Below are 19,801 nucleotides of genomic sequence, written 5' to 3' on the forward strand. Positions count from 1 at the left end.
CAAGTTTGTGAGTGTTTTTTCTTTTTGATATGATCTTGTATTTGTTGATGTACATGGTGACTCTTTCTATTTGAGGCTGGGCAGAATGCCCAGGCCCCTGAACCTGGGCTGGAAGACAACACAAAGCACAGGCTTTGCCCCTAAAAATGAACCTGTCCCCCAGCACACTGCTGGTGGCTGGTGTGGCTCTCCCTGATGGGGACAGAGGGATGTCCCAGTGGCGGCAGCCTGTGGGAATGCCTGGCACTGGCACTGGTGCTATCAGAAGGGATGGATGTTCCTGGGACGATGGGGCTTCCAAAGGGATGGGGGTTGTGGGAGGACAGTGCCTAGATCTGGAGTCACTGCTGGCACGTCTGTTTCAGCCAGGTGCAGAAAACGGTGTAAAACCCCTTTCCTTTCCCAGCCCTGTGGGTCCGCACCAGGCAGATGCCCATTGATCCCTGGAGCTGTGTCCCGGCCGCGGGCAGTGTTACCTGGGGGCAGTCTGGGGGGCTGACAGGTACCGGTGAAAGCCACGTGCTGTTTTTTGGGATTGCTCCAGCCCTTTCACAATTATAGAACTCAAGAGTGCCAGGACAGCCCTGGGCACCACCCTGAATGCTCAAATGGGCAATGGCTTCACATGGTAAAATCCCTGCCCAGGATGGAAAGGTTGGGGCTGGAAGGAAGAAGACCACTTTGTTCATTAACAAAAAGGACTTTTTGCCAGACATCCACATGTTTTGGTGCATGGAAAAAAAAGAAAGAAGGAGGCCGGAGGGAAGGAGAGGAGCAAGTCCCTGGAGGCCACTGCTCACTGGGGAGGGGATGGGGACAACAAGGGACCCGCAGCGACCCTGTGGGTGCTGAGGGCCACAGGCATGGGCTCTGGGATCATCCTTGTCCTGCTCCTCACACCAGGGCGGGCTCAGATGCAGAAGATGGTTGAAGAGCAAAAGACCAAAGGTAGCCAGGAATTCCTCTGTAAACTGCTTGGACAAGGCAAGCTCCTGCCCCACCGCCAGTCAGAGCCCCAGTGCCCAGGAGGAGATTTGGGGAAGAGAAACTGCTCAGTGGGATGTTATATTATTTTGGGTGTGAATTATAGAAAAAAATAAGTGCTTTTTAAAATCCCCTCCGCTTCTGGAGCTGCAGGTGCCATTGACTCAGTGCAAAAGGTGGTTTAGACCCCGAGCACAGCTTGAAGAGGTGGGCTAAGGTGCAGACCTGTCCTGAGCAGGACACCCACATCCAGACCCTGTGGAGCCTGCCAAGGCTCAGACCATGTGGGTACCAGCAACCTGGAGCAGGGGAGGGAGCAGGAGGCAGAAGGCATAGGAAGGAGGTGCAGGGTGGGACAGGACTGCGGGACAGCCATGGGGATGCTGAGGCAGGACACAGCGTGCCAAGAGCCGTGTGGTCAAACCCGGCCACTTCCTGGGGAAAACTGGGTATAATTCACCCTGCCCAGCCCATGCCCTGCAATAACCCCTCTGCCCAGCTCATCCCTCTGCAGCAGCCAGTGTCCCTGTCCCTCCCGCTGCCTGGGGCCAGCCCCTTCTGCAGCACCGTGGCTCCTTATCCTGGGGGACACCCTCAGCCCTGGACAGGCTCTGGTGTTCCAGCACCCTCGGGGTGACCTTGCACACCTCTGGGGCTGTGCTGGCAGGAGAGGTGAGCCCCTGGCCCCACGCATCCAGCCACTGCGCACAGGACAGACGGACGGAGCAGAGCTGGGACGTGACACACACTCTGTCAAACGGTGCTCAGCTCCTTCCTCCCCACCGGTACCATCTGAAATTCCGCTCCTTGAATGAGAGGGGCTGCCCTAGCAGACAGCTGCTGTGGCAAGGCCAAGCTTGGGCAGGGAGGGCTGGCTGTCCCCACCGGGGCTGTGGGACGTGCCTGTTCTCCATCCCCAGGGCTCAGGGCTTCATCCGAGCATGGAGGGTGCATTTCTCCCATGTGCTGCCCATGACATGAGCTCCATCCCAGCCAGAATCAGGTTTGTATGTGCCCCCATGGAAAGCATCAACCAAACCCAAGGCACACAGCACCCCAAGAGCCACAGAGAGTGAGCAGCCCCCTGACTTTCCCTGCTGGGCAGTCTGGCCCAAACACCCTGCCTGAAACTGCAGCTGCCTCTCTGTGCTCCTGCCAGCTTGGGGACGGACAGCCTGCACCCATGGGTGTCAGCAGCGCTGCCGGCTGGGTCCCATCCCTCCCAGCCCATCCCGCACCCAAAGCCGAGCCGTTCTCCTCGAGTTCCTCGCCGCTCCATCCCTGGGGTGGGCTGGCGGGACAGGGCTTACCTCCAGCCAGGGGTCCTGCACGGAGGGGCTGGGGCTGACAGGCCAGCAGCAGCAGCAGCAGCAGGGTGGCAATGCCACCTTGAGTACCCATGGTGTTCCCGGGGCTGGTGCAGCGGCTCGGGCTCCGGGCACGGCACAGCCTCCACCAGCGCCTGCTTCCAGGCGAGGCTGCTGCTACTACTATATTTAATAAAAGGGAACGAGGGAGGGACCTGTAACTTCTCCCGCCTGTCAGAAAGGAGGAATTCGCTCAGATTACAAAGTCAATTTTCTCTCTTAAAGGGCTAGAGGCCCCCGCCTGCCCGCGCCCACCCGCCACTCAAAGCGCTCTTGTTCCTGCCGGGCGAGGCGAGGGAGGAGTGCCCGACCATGGAGACGGGAGGGAAAGGAGCCTGACATCGGGTGCAATGGGCGGCTCCGGAGGCACCATCTGCTCCGGGCAAAGCGGGGCATCCATGGCTCTCCCCAGCATGGGGCACTTTTTGGGGAGCACAACCAGCTCCTGGTGTCTGAGCAGACCCAGGTGAGTGTCTTGATCCCAAAGCCATGTTATCCATCCCCAAATTTCTCCTCCAGCGAGCTGGCCTGCTGGCTACCCTGCCACCTTCCCTGCTGCCTGCTGAGGCAGCTCTCCAAACCTCACACCTCTCTCAGGAAGACTACAGGCAATTGGGATCATCCTCCACCCTTGGGATTCATAATGGACCAACTGTGCTAGCATGGTAATGGGAAAGGGCTTCCCAGCTTCTTCCCTGGTGCAAAGGTGGTGCCACTCGTGTTCAGAACAAGGTCCCAGACTTTCAGAGCCACAGCATCCCTCCCAGCCCAGTCCCCACTCCTTGTCCCACACAGCTCCAGCAGGTTTTGGGGCTCTCCTTGCTCAGGGTGCAGCTCACCTCCCATCTCTCCATCCCCTTCCAAACTTGCTCCCAGCCTCCCCCTTGGATCTTGTGAAGCACACCCCTCCTTCCTCTTGGATGTCTACATTTCAGGTTCTTTTTTTCCCTGCGCCGTGTTTCGCTGATGGATTACACGCAGCTTATTTCTTGCTGGTTTATATCTAACCTCTTCAGGGCCTTGGTGTGACTTTGCTGTCTTTGGCAGCATTCACAACACCTTCCAGCTTACAGTCATCTGCAAACATAATTAATTTGTTGTTTACTCTTGCTTTCAGATCATTAATAAAGACATTAAATAAACCTGGGATGTGCTGTTTTCTCAGTAACTTTTTATGAGTAATTGTCAGGGGCTTAGTAAGTTCATTAGCTAATTCTATTTAGTCTGGGGGTTACATATTATCCAGACTTGCTGATTTGTACAGATGCAATTTTGCCAAATATTCCCTTTCCTGCTCTTTATCTCAAGGTCTACTGAGGACCTCTGTGTTGCTTCGCTTTCTGTCTGGTCCCCCTCTCTCTGCCTTGTTAAGGGCTGATTGAGGGATAGAGGCGATTAGGGCTTGGTCCTTTGGGGAATGTTTGATCTCCACTGTCTGTGTCATTATTCATGGGTAACAGGCAGGCTGAATGTGCCCAGCCATCTCTTGGCATGGAGGATCCCACTCCACTCTCTGGAAGGGTGCACCAGGACCACCTCTAACCACCAGCAAACATCCCTGGGTTTGCTCCCGGCTTCCTGGCCCCACTTGCTTTGCTGCCTGTGGCACTGGGGATGAGCCACCATTTGTCAGGGAAGCATGGGCCTTGGGCAAGGGCAGCAAGTACAGCTTGAGCAAGGATAAGATGGTTCCAAGCACCCTGAGCATCCTCCAATGCAGGGATGCTGACTAGCCTGCTCCCGCCTCTGCAGATGGGGTTTTCCCCACTCGAGCAGCAGGACACCCGTCCATGGCAGCGGGGATTACCACTTGCTGGCCACGCTGGCTTCAGTGTCACCCGGTACTGACTGGGAAGGAGCTGGTGGGAAAATATCAGAGACAAACCTGGCCACAGAGAGAACAGAGTAAAACCTTTACTACTGTTTTACTATTATTATTATTTTCCACTTCAATAAAGAAACCACAACCTCTGTTGGAAACCCCTCATGCTATCCAGACACCTGTCCCCAGCTCTGGCCACCCCCCGGCGGAGCCCCCAAGCTCAGCCCCATGCCCTGCGCCTGGCCAGCACATTTGCTGTCCCCCAGCCAGGCCCTGGCGCCAGCCGGGGATTTGTTTTTCCCTTTCCCAGCCAACATCTGGCTGGGTTGCGGAGGGGCAGAGCCAGCGTGGAGTGGTGCCTTTGCTCTCCAGGCGCTCGGGCAGGGTTAGCAGCCTGGTTCTGCACCAAAACCCTTCAGGTGCTGGTGTTGCTGAGGAGGGACCCTCACTTGTCCCCTGCAAAGGCAGCTTCAGGTAGGGTTTGCCCACTGCCGGTGCAGGGAGCCAGTCCCTGGGTGCCCTATCTCCATTTGCAGGCAGTGGGAGCTGCTCTTGCCCTTTGGTGAATCCCCACCCAGGGAAATGCAGCGGGCAAGGGGCTGTGGCCAGGGGGCACTGTCAGGGGGTGCTTTGAGGAGGGCTGGGGGAAAAACAAGAAAACTTAAACTCCTTCCTTCGCCTGCAACCCAGGGGCTGGTGTTTGAGGTGGCTGCGGTCTCCGTCCCTCCGGCCGCAGGGCTGCTCCCCCGCCTCCGCTCTGTGCTGGCCGGCCCTCTGGCCTCCGGATGCGTTTATTTATCCAAGCCCAGCTTTTATTTAGGATGTGTTTCCAGGGCAGCCGGTGCAGAGGGAGGTGTGGAGGGCTGCTGCCAAGGGGCTCCACAGCCGCAGCCCCCGACCCAGAGCCCTGCCATCCCTGCACCTCTTGGCCACCCAGTCTCTGGTGGGAGCCCAGTGTTGAGCTGCATCTGAGCCCTGCATGGGCTGGTGGAGCCGGGAGCCTGCAGGGCTTTCCCTGGAGAGCTCTTTCCCTGGACAGCAATGCACTCCTTGGCACAGGCAAAGCTGTCCGTGGCATCTATTTCATGGGCTGCCTTTTGCTGTGTGCTGTGTCCTGCAGCCTCTGTGTGAATAACCCAGGACGAGCCAAATCTCTGGAGAGCCCTTCCAACGCTACTACCTGCTCTGTTCAAGACTGGAGTGACTCAGAGCAGCAGGACACTGGCATTCACCTGTGGGGAAGAGACACCCCAGGCACCCTTTAATGAGCAGAGCTCAGTTCCTGTGCAGGACTTTTGCCCCCAACACAATGTCCTGTACCCCGACTGGGCTTTGCACCAGCCCCACGCTTCCACCATGACACCCACTGCTGGCAGAGGAGGGGGTCAGCCACCCATGGAGTGAGGATGGGGGTTCCCGATGGCTGTGGGGGGCTGCAGCCGGGGGAGCAAGTCCAATGGAGGGACGGGAGCAGCAAGCGTGCTTGGAGTGCGCCGTGAGCGCCTGGAAGGAATATCCCATCTGGTGCTGGCAGGAGAGAGCACATTCATGAATGCTGCTGGGATTTATCTTCTCAGCATCTGTCTTCCTAAGTGCTGGAGGGACTTGAATAGGAAACAAAGCAAAGCCTTTGGATCCAACCTGACCAAAGCAATGCCCTGGCTGGAGGTGCCGGGCGGATCTGGCCTGGGGTGGCGGGTCCCCAGCCTTGGCCATGCACCCAGTGGGACATCAGCTGGGTGCTGTTTCAGCTGGGCTGTGCAGACAGAGGTCACCTCTATTTGCTCAGGGAGAAAATGACGTGAAACTTGTGACTGTGGCTTGGAACAGCTGGGCAGATGTGCAATATCTCTGTGGCTGGGCTCACCCAGGGGAGTAGAGAGAGGAGGGTTTATTTGGTAGGTCTGGCCTGCCTTGTCTTGGGGTGAGGGAACAAGCTTGAGGAGGAAGAAGATGCTGCAGGGAGTTGGAGGTGCTGTCAGCTGCATTAGGTGGGAAAAGCATGGCCCCACATCCTCCTGAGCCTTTATTCTGTCTTTGTTTTGTCTCTGTTTTGTCTCTTTGCAACACCAGCTAAACAGTCTTGGTCTGGCAGCAAACTGTGGTGCTGTAAATTTAAGGAGACAGACAGTTCTTTGCAGTTTCAGGGCCCTGAGTGCTAATTGCCCTGACAAGTCCCATCTGGGCTCTCACTTACACCCTCTGCCCCCAACCTGGGCTGCATTTAAACTCAGGTGTTTCCAGCACTTGCCCTCCAGGGATGTGCTGTGGTACTGGGCTGCTGCTGGCTGCTGCTGGTCCTGGCAGAGCTGCCAGCCCATGGGCAGAGGGGCTGCATCCCCAGCTGCCTGTGTTGCCCAGGAAGCAGGGGTCCCCTGGTGTGCAGTGACTTGCCCTCTGAAGACAAGAATGGGGGTTATGCTCTGTCCCTGGCATGGTGAGCAAACATCTCATCTCTGTTGACTTGATGCTACTTCAGGGTGTTCTCACCTGGGCACATCATGCTCAGTCTCTGTGTAGGGATGGGTTTTTAAGTTCCTGAAAAGGAAGCTGTTGGGGTGACCCTGGGCAGTGCTGGGGGGCTACCTCTGTGCTGGGCCCTTTCAGCTGAGCTGGACCACAGGATAACCAGACCCACAACTCTCCTGCTGCTTTCCCCAGGTCTTGTGGAAGGGGCTTGTTGTGGGGTGGCCTTTATCGGCACCCCTGGGGGGTTCAGAGCTCGGTGACTCTACTTGCCTGTGACTAATACCCTTTGCTCTTCCTTGAGCACTGAACACATAACTCCCCAGTGTTTGTTTAAAAAAGGAAATCAATAAAGCCCATTTATTTTTAGCCTGGATTTAGGGTGTTTTGGAAGAGGAACTGAGCTGTGATTGGAGCCAGCAGGCTCACCGGCTTCTCCGGGGCTTGTCAGATAGAGGAACCGGCTTTTAACACTAGATAAATATTGACTGATGTATTTTCAAGGAGTGAGTTCCCTGCTGCGTGAGTGGGAAACCCTCTGCGGGCACCGGGAGGGATCCAGCAAGCCTTTGATCATCCAGGGGAGCGGTGGTGAGCTGTGCTGGCTACTCAGCCTGACTTTAGGTGTTTGGCAAGGTCTCAGGATCTAACTGGGCTATGACGGCGCTGGGCTTGGTCTCAGGGAGCTTGAAGAAATCCTTTTTCTTACAAAACACCAACTAGACCTAAAGCCCCCCCAAACCAGCCCAAAAACATGGCAGGCTCTGTCCTGGGCTAGTTTGGACTGGTTGGTGCTGGGAGCAGGCTAAGCTCCAGGGCAGAGTGGGAGGTGAGGAAGGTGCTGGTGCGGGAGGAGGGCTGGGGCATCCCGGCTAGACTGGGTAGTACGTCAAGCACCGTATGCGTCCTGCCCCACTCCCGCAGGGGCTGCCCCGCTCCGCAGCGGGAAGGGGCGCGGGCAGGGCCCGGGAGCCGCTGCCAGCGGCGGCTGCCCAGGAGGTGGCACCAGCGCACCGCAATCGCCGCCCCGGCCGGGGGAATCGGGGTTCCCGTGTGCGAGCCCCCAGCGCCGGGCCGGGGATGCTCACCCCGCGCCGGGGAGGAGTCCTGCTCCAGGGGCTTTGGGATGGGCAGGGCTCCCCTGCCAGCCCCGGGCGTGGTCCCTCCTGGGGCTGAGCAGAAACGAGAACCTAGGGGCTGATTGCCCCGCTCCTGGGCTGGCACCCGTGCTGATTTGGGAGGGGGTCTTCCTTGTGAATGAAGGGCCTGGAGCTCCCCGGTGCTGCCTGGCTGCTGCCCTGGGAAACGGGGAGGGGGTTTGGGAACAGATCTGTCAGACCCAGCCTGCTCCCGGGAGGGCCCTTGTGAGCCTGGGGCTCCTGGTACCTCCCGTGCTCTCCATCTCCTGAGCAAGCATGGGGGCTCCAGCCCAGCTCTGCTTGAGCTAGCTAGGAAATCAGGTGGTGGCTTAGGTCTGACGGTCTGACTGGGCTGTTCTTCTAGTATTTTCTGGCTACTGGTGATGGCTAGAGGTGGGACCTGTGGCTGGGAAGGTGGGATGAGCGTGTTTGCATTGGGATGTGGGGCTGCATTGTAGGGAAAAGGGGACAGGTGGCCTGGTGATGGAGAACATGTCCCTAGCAGCCCATCTCAGCTTGGACAGCCTCCTGGTGAGGGGTGAGCTGTCCTCTGTCTCCCAGGGGTGGGTGACAAGCAGCCTCAGGGTCCATCCTGTCTCTGCTCTTGACACAGGTGCCCTCCCAGCTCCTCCACCTTGTGGGCATTGCTGGCAGCTTCCCCCAGGGGAGACCAGTTAAAATGAGAGATGCGGGAGAGAGAGAGAGAGCACCCCGAACCCTTCTGTTGGATAGTGTCCCATGGGGGACACCTTGGTCTCCAGTCAGGCTCACAGTGGAGATGGCACTTGACCAGGGACCTAATTCCTTGTACTCCCTTTTCTTCTTCTTCCTTCACACAAACCTTGAAGCTCCCAAAGCTTTATTGGGGTGGGTGGGAATAAATAAGCAGAGGAAGATGCAATGGCCCCCCTGTCTTGTCACCCTTGTTCCCAGCATGGTCGTTTCCCTCCTGGTCAGGCTTCACTGGGGGATTTCTGTGTCTGCAACAGGACCCATCTGTCTTGGAGCAGATTAGAAAGATGTCACCTTGCCAGCATGGTCATTTGTCATGGCAGCTGGGGAAATTAGCAGGGGCTGGGCAAGAAGGAAGGAAATGGGGCTCGTCCTGGTGGTGTAGGTTGAGGTTATAGAGACTTATAGACTGTTTCTAGATTGGCATTTGTTTATCCTGAGGGGGAAACCAGTGCCTGGGATTTCCACCTTTGGGGTCCCAGTGGGGCTGAGAGAAATACATTCTGTAAAAACGTATGGGGCAAAGTAGCTGGGACCCCTCAAGCATTGGGGCTTTTAACCAAAAGTTAGTATTCTCCCCCCAGCTGTTAATTCTGAGAACTGGGACATATATTAAGCCTTCGGCCTTGCCATGATAATCACAGGGGTGGGACAAACCATGTCACCCTGTTGCAATTTGCAGGGGTTACCTGTGTGCATAGGAGCGGCTGAGCTGTCTTCGGTGCTTTGCATAGGTGACAGCAGTGGTATAAGGGGCCCTGATCAAGAGTTGCCAGCTGGAAACATGGCAAAACTCTGGAGCCGGGGGGGTGAACGGACAAAAAGTGCTATTTTGCAGTTACAGAGAGACAGTGCCGCAAACAAATGAGGAGTAAAACGCAGATTAAAACCAATAAAAATTCCTTGGCAGTGTCCCCTTTAAGCATCATATATTTTTATCTTACTCTGGTTTTATTTGCTGGAAAGAGAAATGTAAAGGAAGAAACATTCAATTAAACCTGCCCATCAGCTGTAGCCCCGAGCTGTGTCGCTCTGGGGCTGCAGGAGGGATGTTGACGGGGGTCTCTGCACTGTCCCCATTGGGGTGGCTTAGGATGGCTGTGTCTGTTGATGTTGTCTCTTGGCTCTCTGCTCACCCACCACTGTCACAGCCATCTTGTAGCACACGATCACATTTGCAAGGCAATGTTAATCACCATAGTAACGAGGGCCTTATTTCTGGCAGGATCTGTCCCCCCTGGCTGTGTGGCAGAGAGGGGACATCTCCACCCTGGAGCAAGGCTGGCTGTGGTGGCTTCTCGAGGGCATGCTTGTGTTTCTGTGCTCTTCCCCTCTGTGCCACCAGCCCCACCTTGCCCACCACCTGCTGGCTTCTCTCCTGGCTTTTCTGCGTCACCTCTTCAGCTCAGTGCCCACAGAGGACATGTTGGGGACCCAAGTTCTGCATTAAGGATGTCCCGTACATCCAGGGTCAAAGCTGGGACTTTTGGGGCAGTAACTGCCTCTTTAGTAGCATCTGGGGGCTCTTTGGTGTCTGCACTCAACTAACATAAGAGAGATATTTTTGCAGGTTGGTTTCTGCTCAGATCACTGGCCTTTCCTTCTGGAGGGTGAGAAGCTAGAGTTTCTGTGAGTGTTATTGGTCTGCAAACACATGCACCAGTTTCTAGATGGCAGAAATGAAGGGTGATCAACTGTGAAGCCCAGCACGTGTTAGCTATCAGGTTTTTTAAACGTGAGAGCTGGAAACATCACTGCAAACATTGAAGTATGTATATTTCTGATCTTGTACCAATGCCATTTTTCAGTGGGGTTTGACACTTTTCCATGAGTGTATCATCTGTGGAAAGAGCCAGGGAGAGGTTCCTGGGGATAATATGTTTCTCCTCAAACCAGGCAGGGCTTCTCTGAACACCCCCTGCCTCAGTCAGGGTTGATTCCCAGTGCAAACTGGCGATGTGGAGGATCCTGGTCGTGTTGTACAGGTGGGACCCCAGCACTGACTTGAAGGAAACCAGCTGCTGGCTTTGTCCTGTTGAAGGCACAAGGCAGTGGAGAAGATGCTCCCAGAAATACTCTCACCTGCAAGCCCTTGGATTTTATCTAAACTTCCCCCCTTGGTGGAGGCTGCTGGTTAGCAATGGTTGTGACAGGAATGGCCAGGCTGTGGACAGCTGTCTCCTCGTAACTAGCCTGAGAACAATGCCTTCTGCCCTGACAGGCATTCATCAGTCGGCAATGACTTTCTGTCTCAATTGACCCAGGGCTGGAGCTGAGCCAGTGTCACGGAGGTAAAAGGGTCTGTTTACCCATGAAAAATGTTCCTCAGTCATGTAAGCCTCTTCAGGCTTTAAATACTGGTGAAGCCAAAGATGTGCTGTGAGTGGGAAGATGCTGGTAGGACTGGAGCACCCAGCGAGTGTGCATGGAGCCTTGTTGAAACCAGTGCTGTTGGTGTGGGTGATGCTCATGAGATGTGGAAGAGCTGCTCTCTGGACATGGGTGGATGCTGCAATGATGGCAGCAATTTTGGGAAGGTGCCACTTGTGGCCCTGTTTCCTCTTAGATCCCCACTGGGCAGAGGGGAAAACCCAAGCAGGCATGAGGAATACAGCTGTAATAAACCCAGACCCTGCTGGGAAGGGTGTAATGTGGTGGGGAGAAGCAGCTCAGCGGGTGGTGGGTGCATTACAGAGCTGGGGATAATAAGAATAATATAGCAAATGTCAGGGAGAGTGGCAGGTTGGCAGCCTAGGGTCAGGCTCGCCTCCCGCCGGGATCCTGCTGCCCCCCAGGCAGCTCTGCTGAGCCCCGGGAAAGCTGTCAGCCGCTGACATGGCACAAATAGAGCTGTTTCCCTGGAAAAAAAACAGCCTCTCTGTGTTTCCACTCAATGTGTTGCTGCTGTGAAACCCCTCACTGGGTGTTTTGGGTCTGATTGGGATAGAGGGAGGGAAATAGAGATGAAAGAAAAGGGACAATATTTTTTAAAAATACCAAATCCAGCAAAGAGATTGGCTGTTTGAAGAAGGAAATGGGGGGTAAAAAATGTTTTGGATGAGGAAAGAAGAGCTGCCATCCCCAAGGCATGGGCTGACTTCAGCTGCTTCTCATCACCTCATCCTTCTCTAGCCAATGTCCCTCATCCCTCTCCCATTCCTTCTTGCACTGTCCATGTCTCCAGCTGACCTGGCACCCATGGGTCCCTGTCCCCATCTTTTCCAAGCCCCAGTCCTGGCGCTGTAGCTGCTCCCCACAGCCCTTCTGGGACACACACAGTGATGGGTCCCCTTCCCCGTGCTGTATCTTGAAACAACTGAAAATTCCCCATCTTTTTGTGATATTTTTTTCCACATGCTATCAGGGAGATGCATCAAATTTAGTTCTTGCACAGATAATCATTATTTTTATTTTCTAGCTTGCTAAAAGGGCCGGGCGCATGCCAGAAGGCTTCTCTGCATAAGTCAAGGCTGCCTGAATGCATGTGGAGAGTGGAACAAGAAATTGGGTTTTCTGCTGGAGGTGCATGATCCTCATCTAGCCCAGACCCTGGGGGATTAACCACAGAGGAAGAGCACGAGTAGAAGGGGGAAGATTAAGGTAGGGGGAAGAACGGATGAGCTGGCTGGCAGTGATGTTGAAAGGAGGGTCTCAGACTGGGTCTCAGCTGTGGGGATGAGGATGGATTTTTTGGAGTAGCCTTGTGTTTGTTGGGCTTTTTGTTATTGTTGGAAACTGCTCCTCTGTCAAATGGGAAGTGCTTGTGGGGAAGGTCAGACTTGATAAATCTCCCCAGTTTGAAAGCAGGCATTCAGAAATGAACAGGAATGTCCCATTTCAGTGATTTGTAATCAGACAAAATGGGGGAGAGCTGGTTCAAAAGACTTTTTGCCTGGGAAATGTGAGTTTGCAATGCATCTAAAGACAAAAAAAAATAGCCCCAACAACCAAAGCCACCTGGTGTTTTCTGGTGTGGTGGGTTTGATTTGCACCTTCTTGTCCTTGACTTTGTGTCCCAGCCTTCCTGGCCACCTCTGTATCCTGATGTCCCAGCCCCATGAGAACACCATTCCCTTTGGGGGACAAAGCCATTTCCCACCAGCTCTAGCAAGAAAGTGGCTGAAAGCTGGTCCAGAAGCCCAAGAGGGGGATTCAGGAGACTGGGAATTTAAAAATGCTTAAAGATCAGTGTGGCAAGTGTGAGCTCTGGTTTTGCAGGTGCTGTTACTGATCCCCCGATTTTACAGTGCGGCTCCAGGCCTGGGGAGCAGGAGCATGTTAGTAGCATCCTCCAGCAGGAGGGCTGGCACTGGGACAGGGTAGGCTGCTAAATCAGGGGAATCTTCTTTAAACAGTCTGTGCTGGAGTGACTTCTGAATGCTGTGTGGTTAATAGGGATTAGTGAGAATTAAAGAAGACTGTTAGAGAAGCGCTGGGAGGACTAAACTTCTGTGGGAATAGGCATTAAGTGAAGAAAAGTATCACCTGGAAAGTATCTGGGGAGATGATAGCTGGTATGGAATGGCTGGAAACCGGGATCTTGTGGTTTCACAAAGACTCAGAGCAGGGGATGCTGTGGCCATATCGTGAGAGGCTGGGCAGGGCTTGGGGCTATCATCCAGGAGATACTCTGTACTCTGTGTGCAAGGTATTTTCCAGCTAGTGATGTGTGATTTGAAAGTCACATCCCCCCTGGAAGAGCTCTGGGGACTGCCAGCTCTCTGGAGGGCTCTGATGGTGTGGATTGCCAGCCTGCTTGGGTTGGTGTGGCTCATCTCTGGATCTGCCTTTTGTGCTGGTTTTTTTCATTTGTGTTTTGGTTTTTGGTGATTTTTTTTTTTTTTTTTTTTAATCTGGGCAAGTCTCACAGGGGCAGCTGTTGAGAGGCAAAGAAGCTGAATTGGATTTTTGTACCCGCACGAAGTAGGCTCTGGTTACACAGCCGGAGAGAATAGGATCCTAAATTGGATTTCACTGCTCACTTGGAATGGGCTCCAGTTGTGTGGGATTATTGGGGATTTAAAGCTAACATATAGGAAATGATAAGGAAACCATCCCCCAGCCAAAAAGCTGGGGACCTCCGTGTGCTGCTCCGGTAACAAATGCAGAGGAATCTTGTAATTAATATCTGAGCTGTGAACAGAGCATCACTGGTGTGGTAATGGAAGTCTGCAGGATCGCAGCGTGGTGATTATCTCCTCCTCTGTGAAATGCAAAGGCACGTGTGTCAATGCGGCCGATTCGTTCCTCTGCACTGCCCCGCGGGCTCTGTGTCCCCTCCATGCCTCTCATGGAGGTCTGGAGAGGACAAAGCAAATCCCTGGCTGCTGGGAGGGCTGGCACACCCATCTGCAGATCTGCAAAAACATTGTGTTCTCCAGTACAATCAGTCCGTTTGTATTTTTTAAGAATGAAATTAGGGATGTTTAATTGGATTTGCCTGGTGCTGAGATTTAGTGTCTCTGATTTGTTTCCCACTCCTCTGCCTCCCCTTCGTGTTGGCCCCGGCAATGTCAAGGCTAATTGCCAGCGTTATTTCTCCTCTTGTTTCAGCCTCGCTCACCTGAGCGCTGGCAGGTGAGGCAGCGTGTGTGAGCATCACTGCCCGGTGCTGGCATGGGCAGCCCCTGCCCGGGACCTGGGGTGCCTGGGGATCAGAGCCTGCCTGCAGCTGGGCAGGCTGGTTCTTGGGGTACGGTGGGGTCGGAGGCTGCCTGGGTCCCTGTGGAGGGGGCTCGCTCTGGGGTCCTGCACTCTGGCTGGTTTTGGGGGCATCTGGGTGGGGTGGGGAGCAGGGCTGGATGCCAGCAGATGGCACTCCGGAATGCACCATGCAGCCTCTTTCTTTGCAGAAGCTGCTTTGAAATGGCTTCCCTGGCTTCTCCACACAGCAGCTCAAGGCTGGGGCTGGCTGTGGTGGCCCAGCACAGTCCCTGAGCTTGCCCTCCATACTTGTCCTCTCGTCTCCTTGCTGCCAGCATCTCCTGCCACAGACCCCATGCTCCACATCTCACTCCTGCTCACCTGGGTGCTCTCCCAGCCTCTGCTTTGCACTCTGACTGTGTCCAGGATGCTGGGTGCAAGGACATGGGGTCTGCCCAGGGACCCCAGCCCGAGGTTTGGAAGCGTGAGCAGTGCTGAGCACAGGGAGGATGACTGGGAGAAGAAATGTGCAGAAACTGTTTATTTTCTGTCCCTTGGGTGGTAGGCTCTCACCTCTGCCTCGAATTACAAGTCATGTCACATCTTGGGAGGCTTGAAATTGTGTTTCTCAGCAATGTTCCCAAAGAGATTAGGAGCACTGAAATGGCTGAAATACCTTTTGAGTTTGGAGTAGAACAAGCCAGCGGACAAGGCAGAGCGGGATGTGGAAAGAGCTGCAGCACCCTCAGTGGGATGGAGAGGAGGGCTGAGGGCACCTCATCCCTTGCCTCTGCCCACACCCCTCCTGCTTTGGGGTTGTTTTTCTGGTGCCAGTTCATACTGGTGTAAATGTGATGTGGGAAGAGCTAGGGTGACCGCCTTCCCTTTGATATGGGATGGAGGAGCTCAACTGCTATCCCGAATACAAGGTGTCTTTAAAGGGATACCGAAATGCTCACCCGTGCAGCTGGGTGTTGCTCCCCAAATTCACAGATGGAAAGTGAGGAGCTGTGATTTAAGGGGATTAAGAGGGCCAAGCAACCAGGCAGAAGCTGACCTTGAATACAGAAGGGATTGATTACCAGGACTGATATAGAGGAGGTAGAGCTTCAAAACATCTTAAAACAAGGCAGAAGCTGCATGCCTTTCTGAAGCTTGGCTGCTTGGTTAGGGTTGGCATATTGCTAACCGCAGCCAAAATTGCCCAGCTCTCATTCTTTGCATTCTCTTTTTGCTGCTGGAGCCCCTGCAATGGGATGCAGCTGCAGACAGCGGTGTCGGCTGTGTGGCTGCATCCTGGTCCTTGCTGTCCCCCTCCCTCCCTTGCATGTCCATGTTCCCGGGACTGTGTGGAGTGTCCTGAGATGTCACTGGAGTGAATTGGTCCCCTGGTGCTGCTTTAAGGGTCTGGCTGACAGAGTGATTGGTGACCAGCCAGCTGAACCAATGTGTCACACCACAATTAGACACCTCCTGGTAAGAGAGAGATTCAGCCCAGGCAAAGACCGAGTCAGTTACAAATATTGAAGGAGCCATTAGAGATGCAAAATCATTATCTCTCAAGCAATCCAGTGATGCTCGCAAGGACATTAGTGCCAGAGCAGCACATAGGAATGATGAATGTATACATATGCGTGGATTTTACATCATGGAGTGGACAGAAAGACGAGCCTGATGACAAACACTTCCACAAATGTGGCCATCGTCCCAATTACAGCCCAGGAAGAAATGCAGTGTTTTGCTCTGAGGAGTGGGGGTGGATGAAGGCATTGATGAAGTGGGGCAAGCCCTGTTCTGCCACAAGAAGCAGTGACATTGGGTGTTGAAAAGCCAGAGCACTGGCAAAGGAGGAGCTGGGAGTGAAGGAGGAGCTCAGGCTGTTGGATCTGTTCTGGGAAGAGCTGCCACCCATTAAGACCCACTGCTCTTCTCTCTACTAATTACGTTGCCAAGTTCTTCCTGACTTCTGAGACTCAGCAAGAGCCTTGGTGAGGGTTGCCTCAAAGGTCAATGAAACTAATTGAAATGAATTTCCAGGGAGAGTATTTACGTGGCTATTTTCAGCATGTGTTTTTTCCATACATCTGAAAAAATGCAAACCAAAAGGGCAACCACCTCCGTCACCTGGTGGGACCTGCTGCTCTGGTCCTGGCTGCAGCCCTGCCGGCAGGGAAGATGGTTCTTCCACCACCTATGGGCACATCCATGGTGGAAATATGCTGCTTTGAGCCCTTCTAACTGGGCTATTTAAATCCTCTTGCTCTGGCGAGAAAGAACCCCAAACCAATTTCTATCTGACTGTGCGGCTTTACCTCTGCAATAACAATGTGCTTAGTGCGCAGGGTGAAATTAATACAGAGCCAAATTTACCTTGGGAATATTTGAACAAGTTTTTAAATGAATATTCATTGGAATTTTTATGCTCTTACGTCTTGCTTTGCCCATCATGGCTCAAACGGGGCAGCTAGGTCAGCTCATTCTGAGGCACCACTTGCCATGTCAGAAATGCTGGAAATGTCCCAAAAGAAAATATCCATCTCTCACTTTCTCTGCAGTCTGTGAAGCTGCGGATGTGATGCAAACCCTGCTGTTGATGTCCATGCTGTGATGGGGGGCTGTAAGAACAGCATCCCCAAGCACTGGCCGGAGCAGGGATGCAGGAGGAGCCAGGGGCTTATCACCCTGAACGGGAAGGCGTCTGGTTGCTGACAGCTGGGTCAGAGCTGCAGGACACGGATGGACTCGGCAATTGTAATAAAAGTATGTGAGCTGACCTGTGGCCAGCTCTCTATAGAGAGCTCTCAATGCTACAACTAAATGAGCTGGTGGCAGATTCAGGCAAGACTAAAATTAAAGCAGGTCAGGTACAGGCAGTATCGCAGAGCTGGGAGCCAGGATTTCAAAGCACGTTCTCTCCAAGAGAGGGAGAGCAGGAAAAAAACCTTCCTGTGTATGCAAAGGACATTTCCAGAGCTCTAATCCTTTGATTATAACAGATCTTAAGAGAAACCGTGCTATTCCTTGAAGATGGAAAGAAAAAAAAAAAAAACTGCTCTAAACTGATGGAAACCAAGCTGCTAATCAGTAGAGAATAATGATCAATTTATTGGATGTGATACGTTTAATGATGAAATACCAACTGTCTTTCCTAATTCCTGTGACTAATGGAGAAGGACATAGTAAAACGTGACAACGTATACTGGTATCGTAAATGCTGGAAGACGCACTGAGATGGGGCAGCCTGCACTGCTTGTGCTGCTATTTTTCCTCATTTTATTCCATCTGCTTGTGACCCACAATGTGGAAGAGGAGCTGTGGGGAGAGCAGAAGCCGAGGGAGTCCATCAGCAACTGGTGAGCATCCCTGGATGAGGGGCCATATGGGGCTTGTCTCCCACCCTTCTTGGGATGCAGGGAGGATGTTTCAGCCTCCGGACAGGTGAGGGGTGACAACGGGGCCAGCTCTGCTCCCAGAGCCACATGTGCCTCCGCCAGTGCAATAGCAGAGCTCGTAGCTAGGTGCCACTCAGTGCTAAGGCGTCATTATTTTTTACGAACTAAGAGAACATTCCCTAATGCACCTTGGAACATTATCGTAAATAATTAAATCTGAACTGCAGTTGTCACAGTAAATGAACAAAAGATTGTTCCGCTTCCCATGTGCAAAGTACAAATCACAGACTTTTAGTCTCCCTGAATTTCTACTGCCAATTTAAGGAAAGCAGTGAAGAAAGAACCGATATTAAGTCTCCAGGTTGGGAGCAGATCCAAAACCCCTCCTAAAACCTCAGCCTTCAGACAGATCAGATCCGTTTCTCTCTCTGAGAGGGCTGAGGCGGCACTTGGGAAGCAGGATTGCAGCTGTTTCTTGTGATGGCTCAGACACTGAACGCCCGCTGACATGAGGGTTTGGGGGCTGAACTCCCACCTTTCCCTTGTGGCATCGAGGACTATTTGAAGCTGATCAGAATTAGTGAGTTAATGGGGCACAGCGTGGGCTTCAGGTGTTTGCCAAATGCAAGGACATGCTGCAGGAAAAACCAGTTCTGGGATAACTTGATATGCAGGATTTGCAAGTCCTGCTTTAATTTAAAAATCATTCATTTTAAAGCTCAAATTCCTACCCAGCTGATGAAACACTTCCATGTGTCCTTAAGTGTCAGTAATGTAATGTAGCACAATTAGGGTTTTGTGTTACTCAGGTTGATTCAGCTCTTAGTATATCACACAGGAGCATCTTCATTTGCTTCTTAAGCAGCTGCTGGAGCCAAGCAGACAAGTGATGTCCCCAAAGGGTGGGAGCTGGTGGCCTGGTATGGCCAGGACTTAAGGAGAGCAAAATGCAACCTGAGTCTGGGGAAGATTGCTTCTGTATATCACAGGGAGCCCTGTGGCCACCTGGGCTGAGCTTTGGAGACCGTGCCCTGCCCTTTTTGTTGCCTTGATTTAAGGCTGGTTGTGTTGAGGACACAGGGATTTGACGATGGATCCTGATGGTTGTGAGGCACGTCTGAGGTCCACATATTGCCTCCTTAAATCTTCCTGTGTGGGCTTAAATTCAGCATAATGTGGGGACATGTCACTCTGCCTCCTGTTCTCTGAGGGAGCTTTGCCCTTCATCTTTGTGGCTGGGGGAGGAAGGTGCTTACTGCTGCTTACACAGGGCTCAGTGTTTGCATCCCGGAGGGGATAGGAGCCTGCAGGTGTCAGCAAGGCTGGGTCCTGGTTTTCCTCGTGTCCCTAATCTTTGTGCACAGCAAAGGGACCAAAGCTGCTGCTGGCTTCCAGCAAGGGAGAGCAAGCAGCATAATACTCACTTTCCTCCATTCTATCCCAGGTTTATGACGCAAAACATTTTAAAAGGGTGAATAATTAAGTGCTGCTCATAAAAGAGTTGCTGGGCATTGCTGCTAGGATCCTCTGTCTCTGGGAATGGGGACCTAGCAAGAGCTGTGCTGTGGCGGGGCAAGAGCTGAAACTGGGCTTGCCCATGGGCAGAGGGGTCTGGAGGAAAATAAACATCCCCATTTACTCTGCAAGAAGCACAGAGATTTTTCCTTTGCTGAACAGGTCCCCACGGTTGAATCTGTTCACAGACTGTCCAGTACAGGGGGTGTTTCTCTTGGTGAGATCCAGCTGCGGTAAATAATCCAGAATTTGTGTTTGATGGATGTTCGCTCCCCGCCAGCCTGTCTCCTGAGAGTTATATAATTCCCTTTCCCGCAGCTCGGCTGTAAATTCAGCATGATTCATGGCAGGTCCCTCCGCCACAGGCTTTTACAGCCCTGCTGCCCCCAGGTGGGCACAGATGGGGTGCAGGGTGTGGGGTGGCCTGTGCTGAGCAGGATGATGTGGTTTGTCATGGCATTGGGTCTCCAAGGGCTAGAACTCTTATCTGGGGATGGAGCAGGACTTGATTTTTGGACAGAACCATCCCTTATTCTTCTGCATAATCTCCTGCCTGGCCATAAACCCAGCTGGGGTGGTGTGAGCCTGGGCAGGGGGTGATTCACAGGCATTGGGGTGGCCCCGCCTGCCCTGGCACTGCTGGAGAGGGCTGTGGCACACTAGGCACTGGGGAATGAAGAAGCAACTCTGCAAATGGCCTTTGAGTCTTGGCCAGAGCTAAGGAATGGGATGTTCTTTCCT

At 53.4% G+C, this 19,801-nt stretch overlaps 1 protein-coding gene across 1 annotated transcript in view; it reads right to left on the bottom strand.

Annotated features, from left to right (window-relative positions):
• CSPG4 (chondroitin sulfate proteoglycan 4) overlaps window positions 1-2,584 on the bottom strand; it is a 29,312-nt gene extending 26,728 nt beyond the window's left edge. The window contains exon 1 of the mRNA XM_013372190.3: window positions 2,295-2,584. Within this exon, the coding sequence (XP_013227644.3) occupies window positions 2,295-2,385 (91 nt within the window). The 5' untranslated portion in view covers window positions 2,386-2,584. The remainder of the gene's footprint in view (window positions 1-2,294) is intronic.
• Window positions 2,585-19,801: the final 17,217 nt, after the last annotated feature.

This window comes from Columba livia, chromosome 11, assembly GCF_036013475.1.
Source record: "Columba livia isolate bColLiv1 breed racing homer chromosome 11, bColLiv1.pat.W.v2, whole genome shotgun sequence".
NCBI lineage: Eukaryota > Metazoa > Chordata > Aves > Columbiformes > Columbidae > Columba > Columba livia.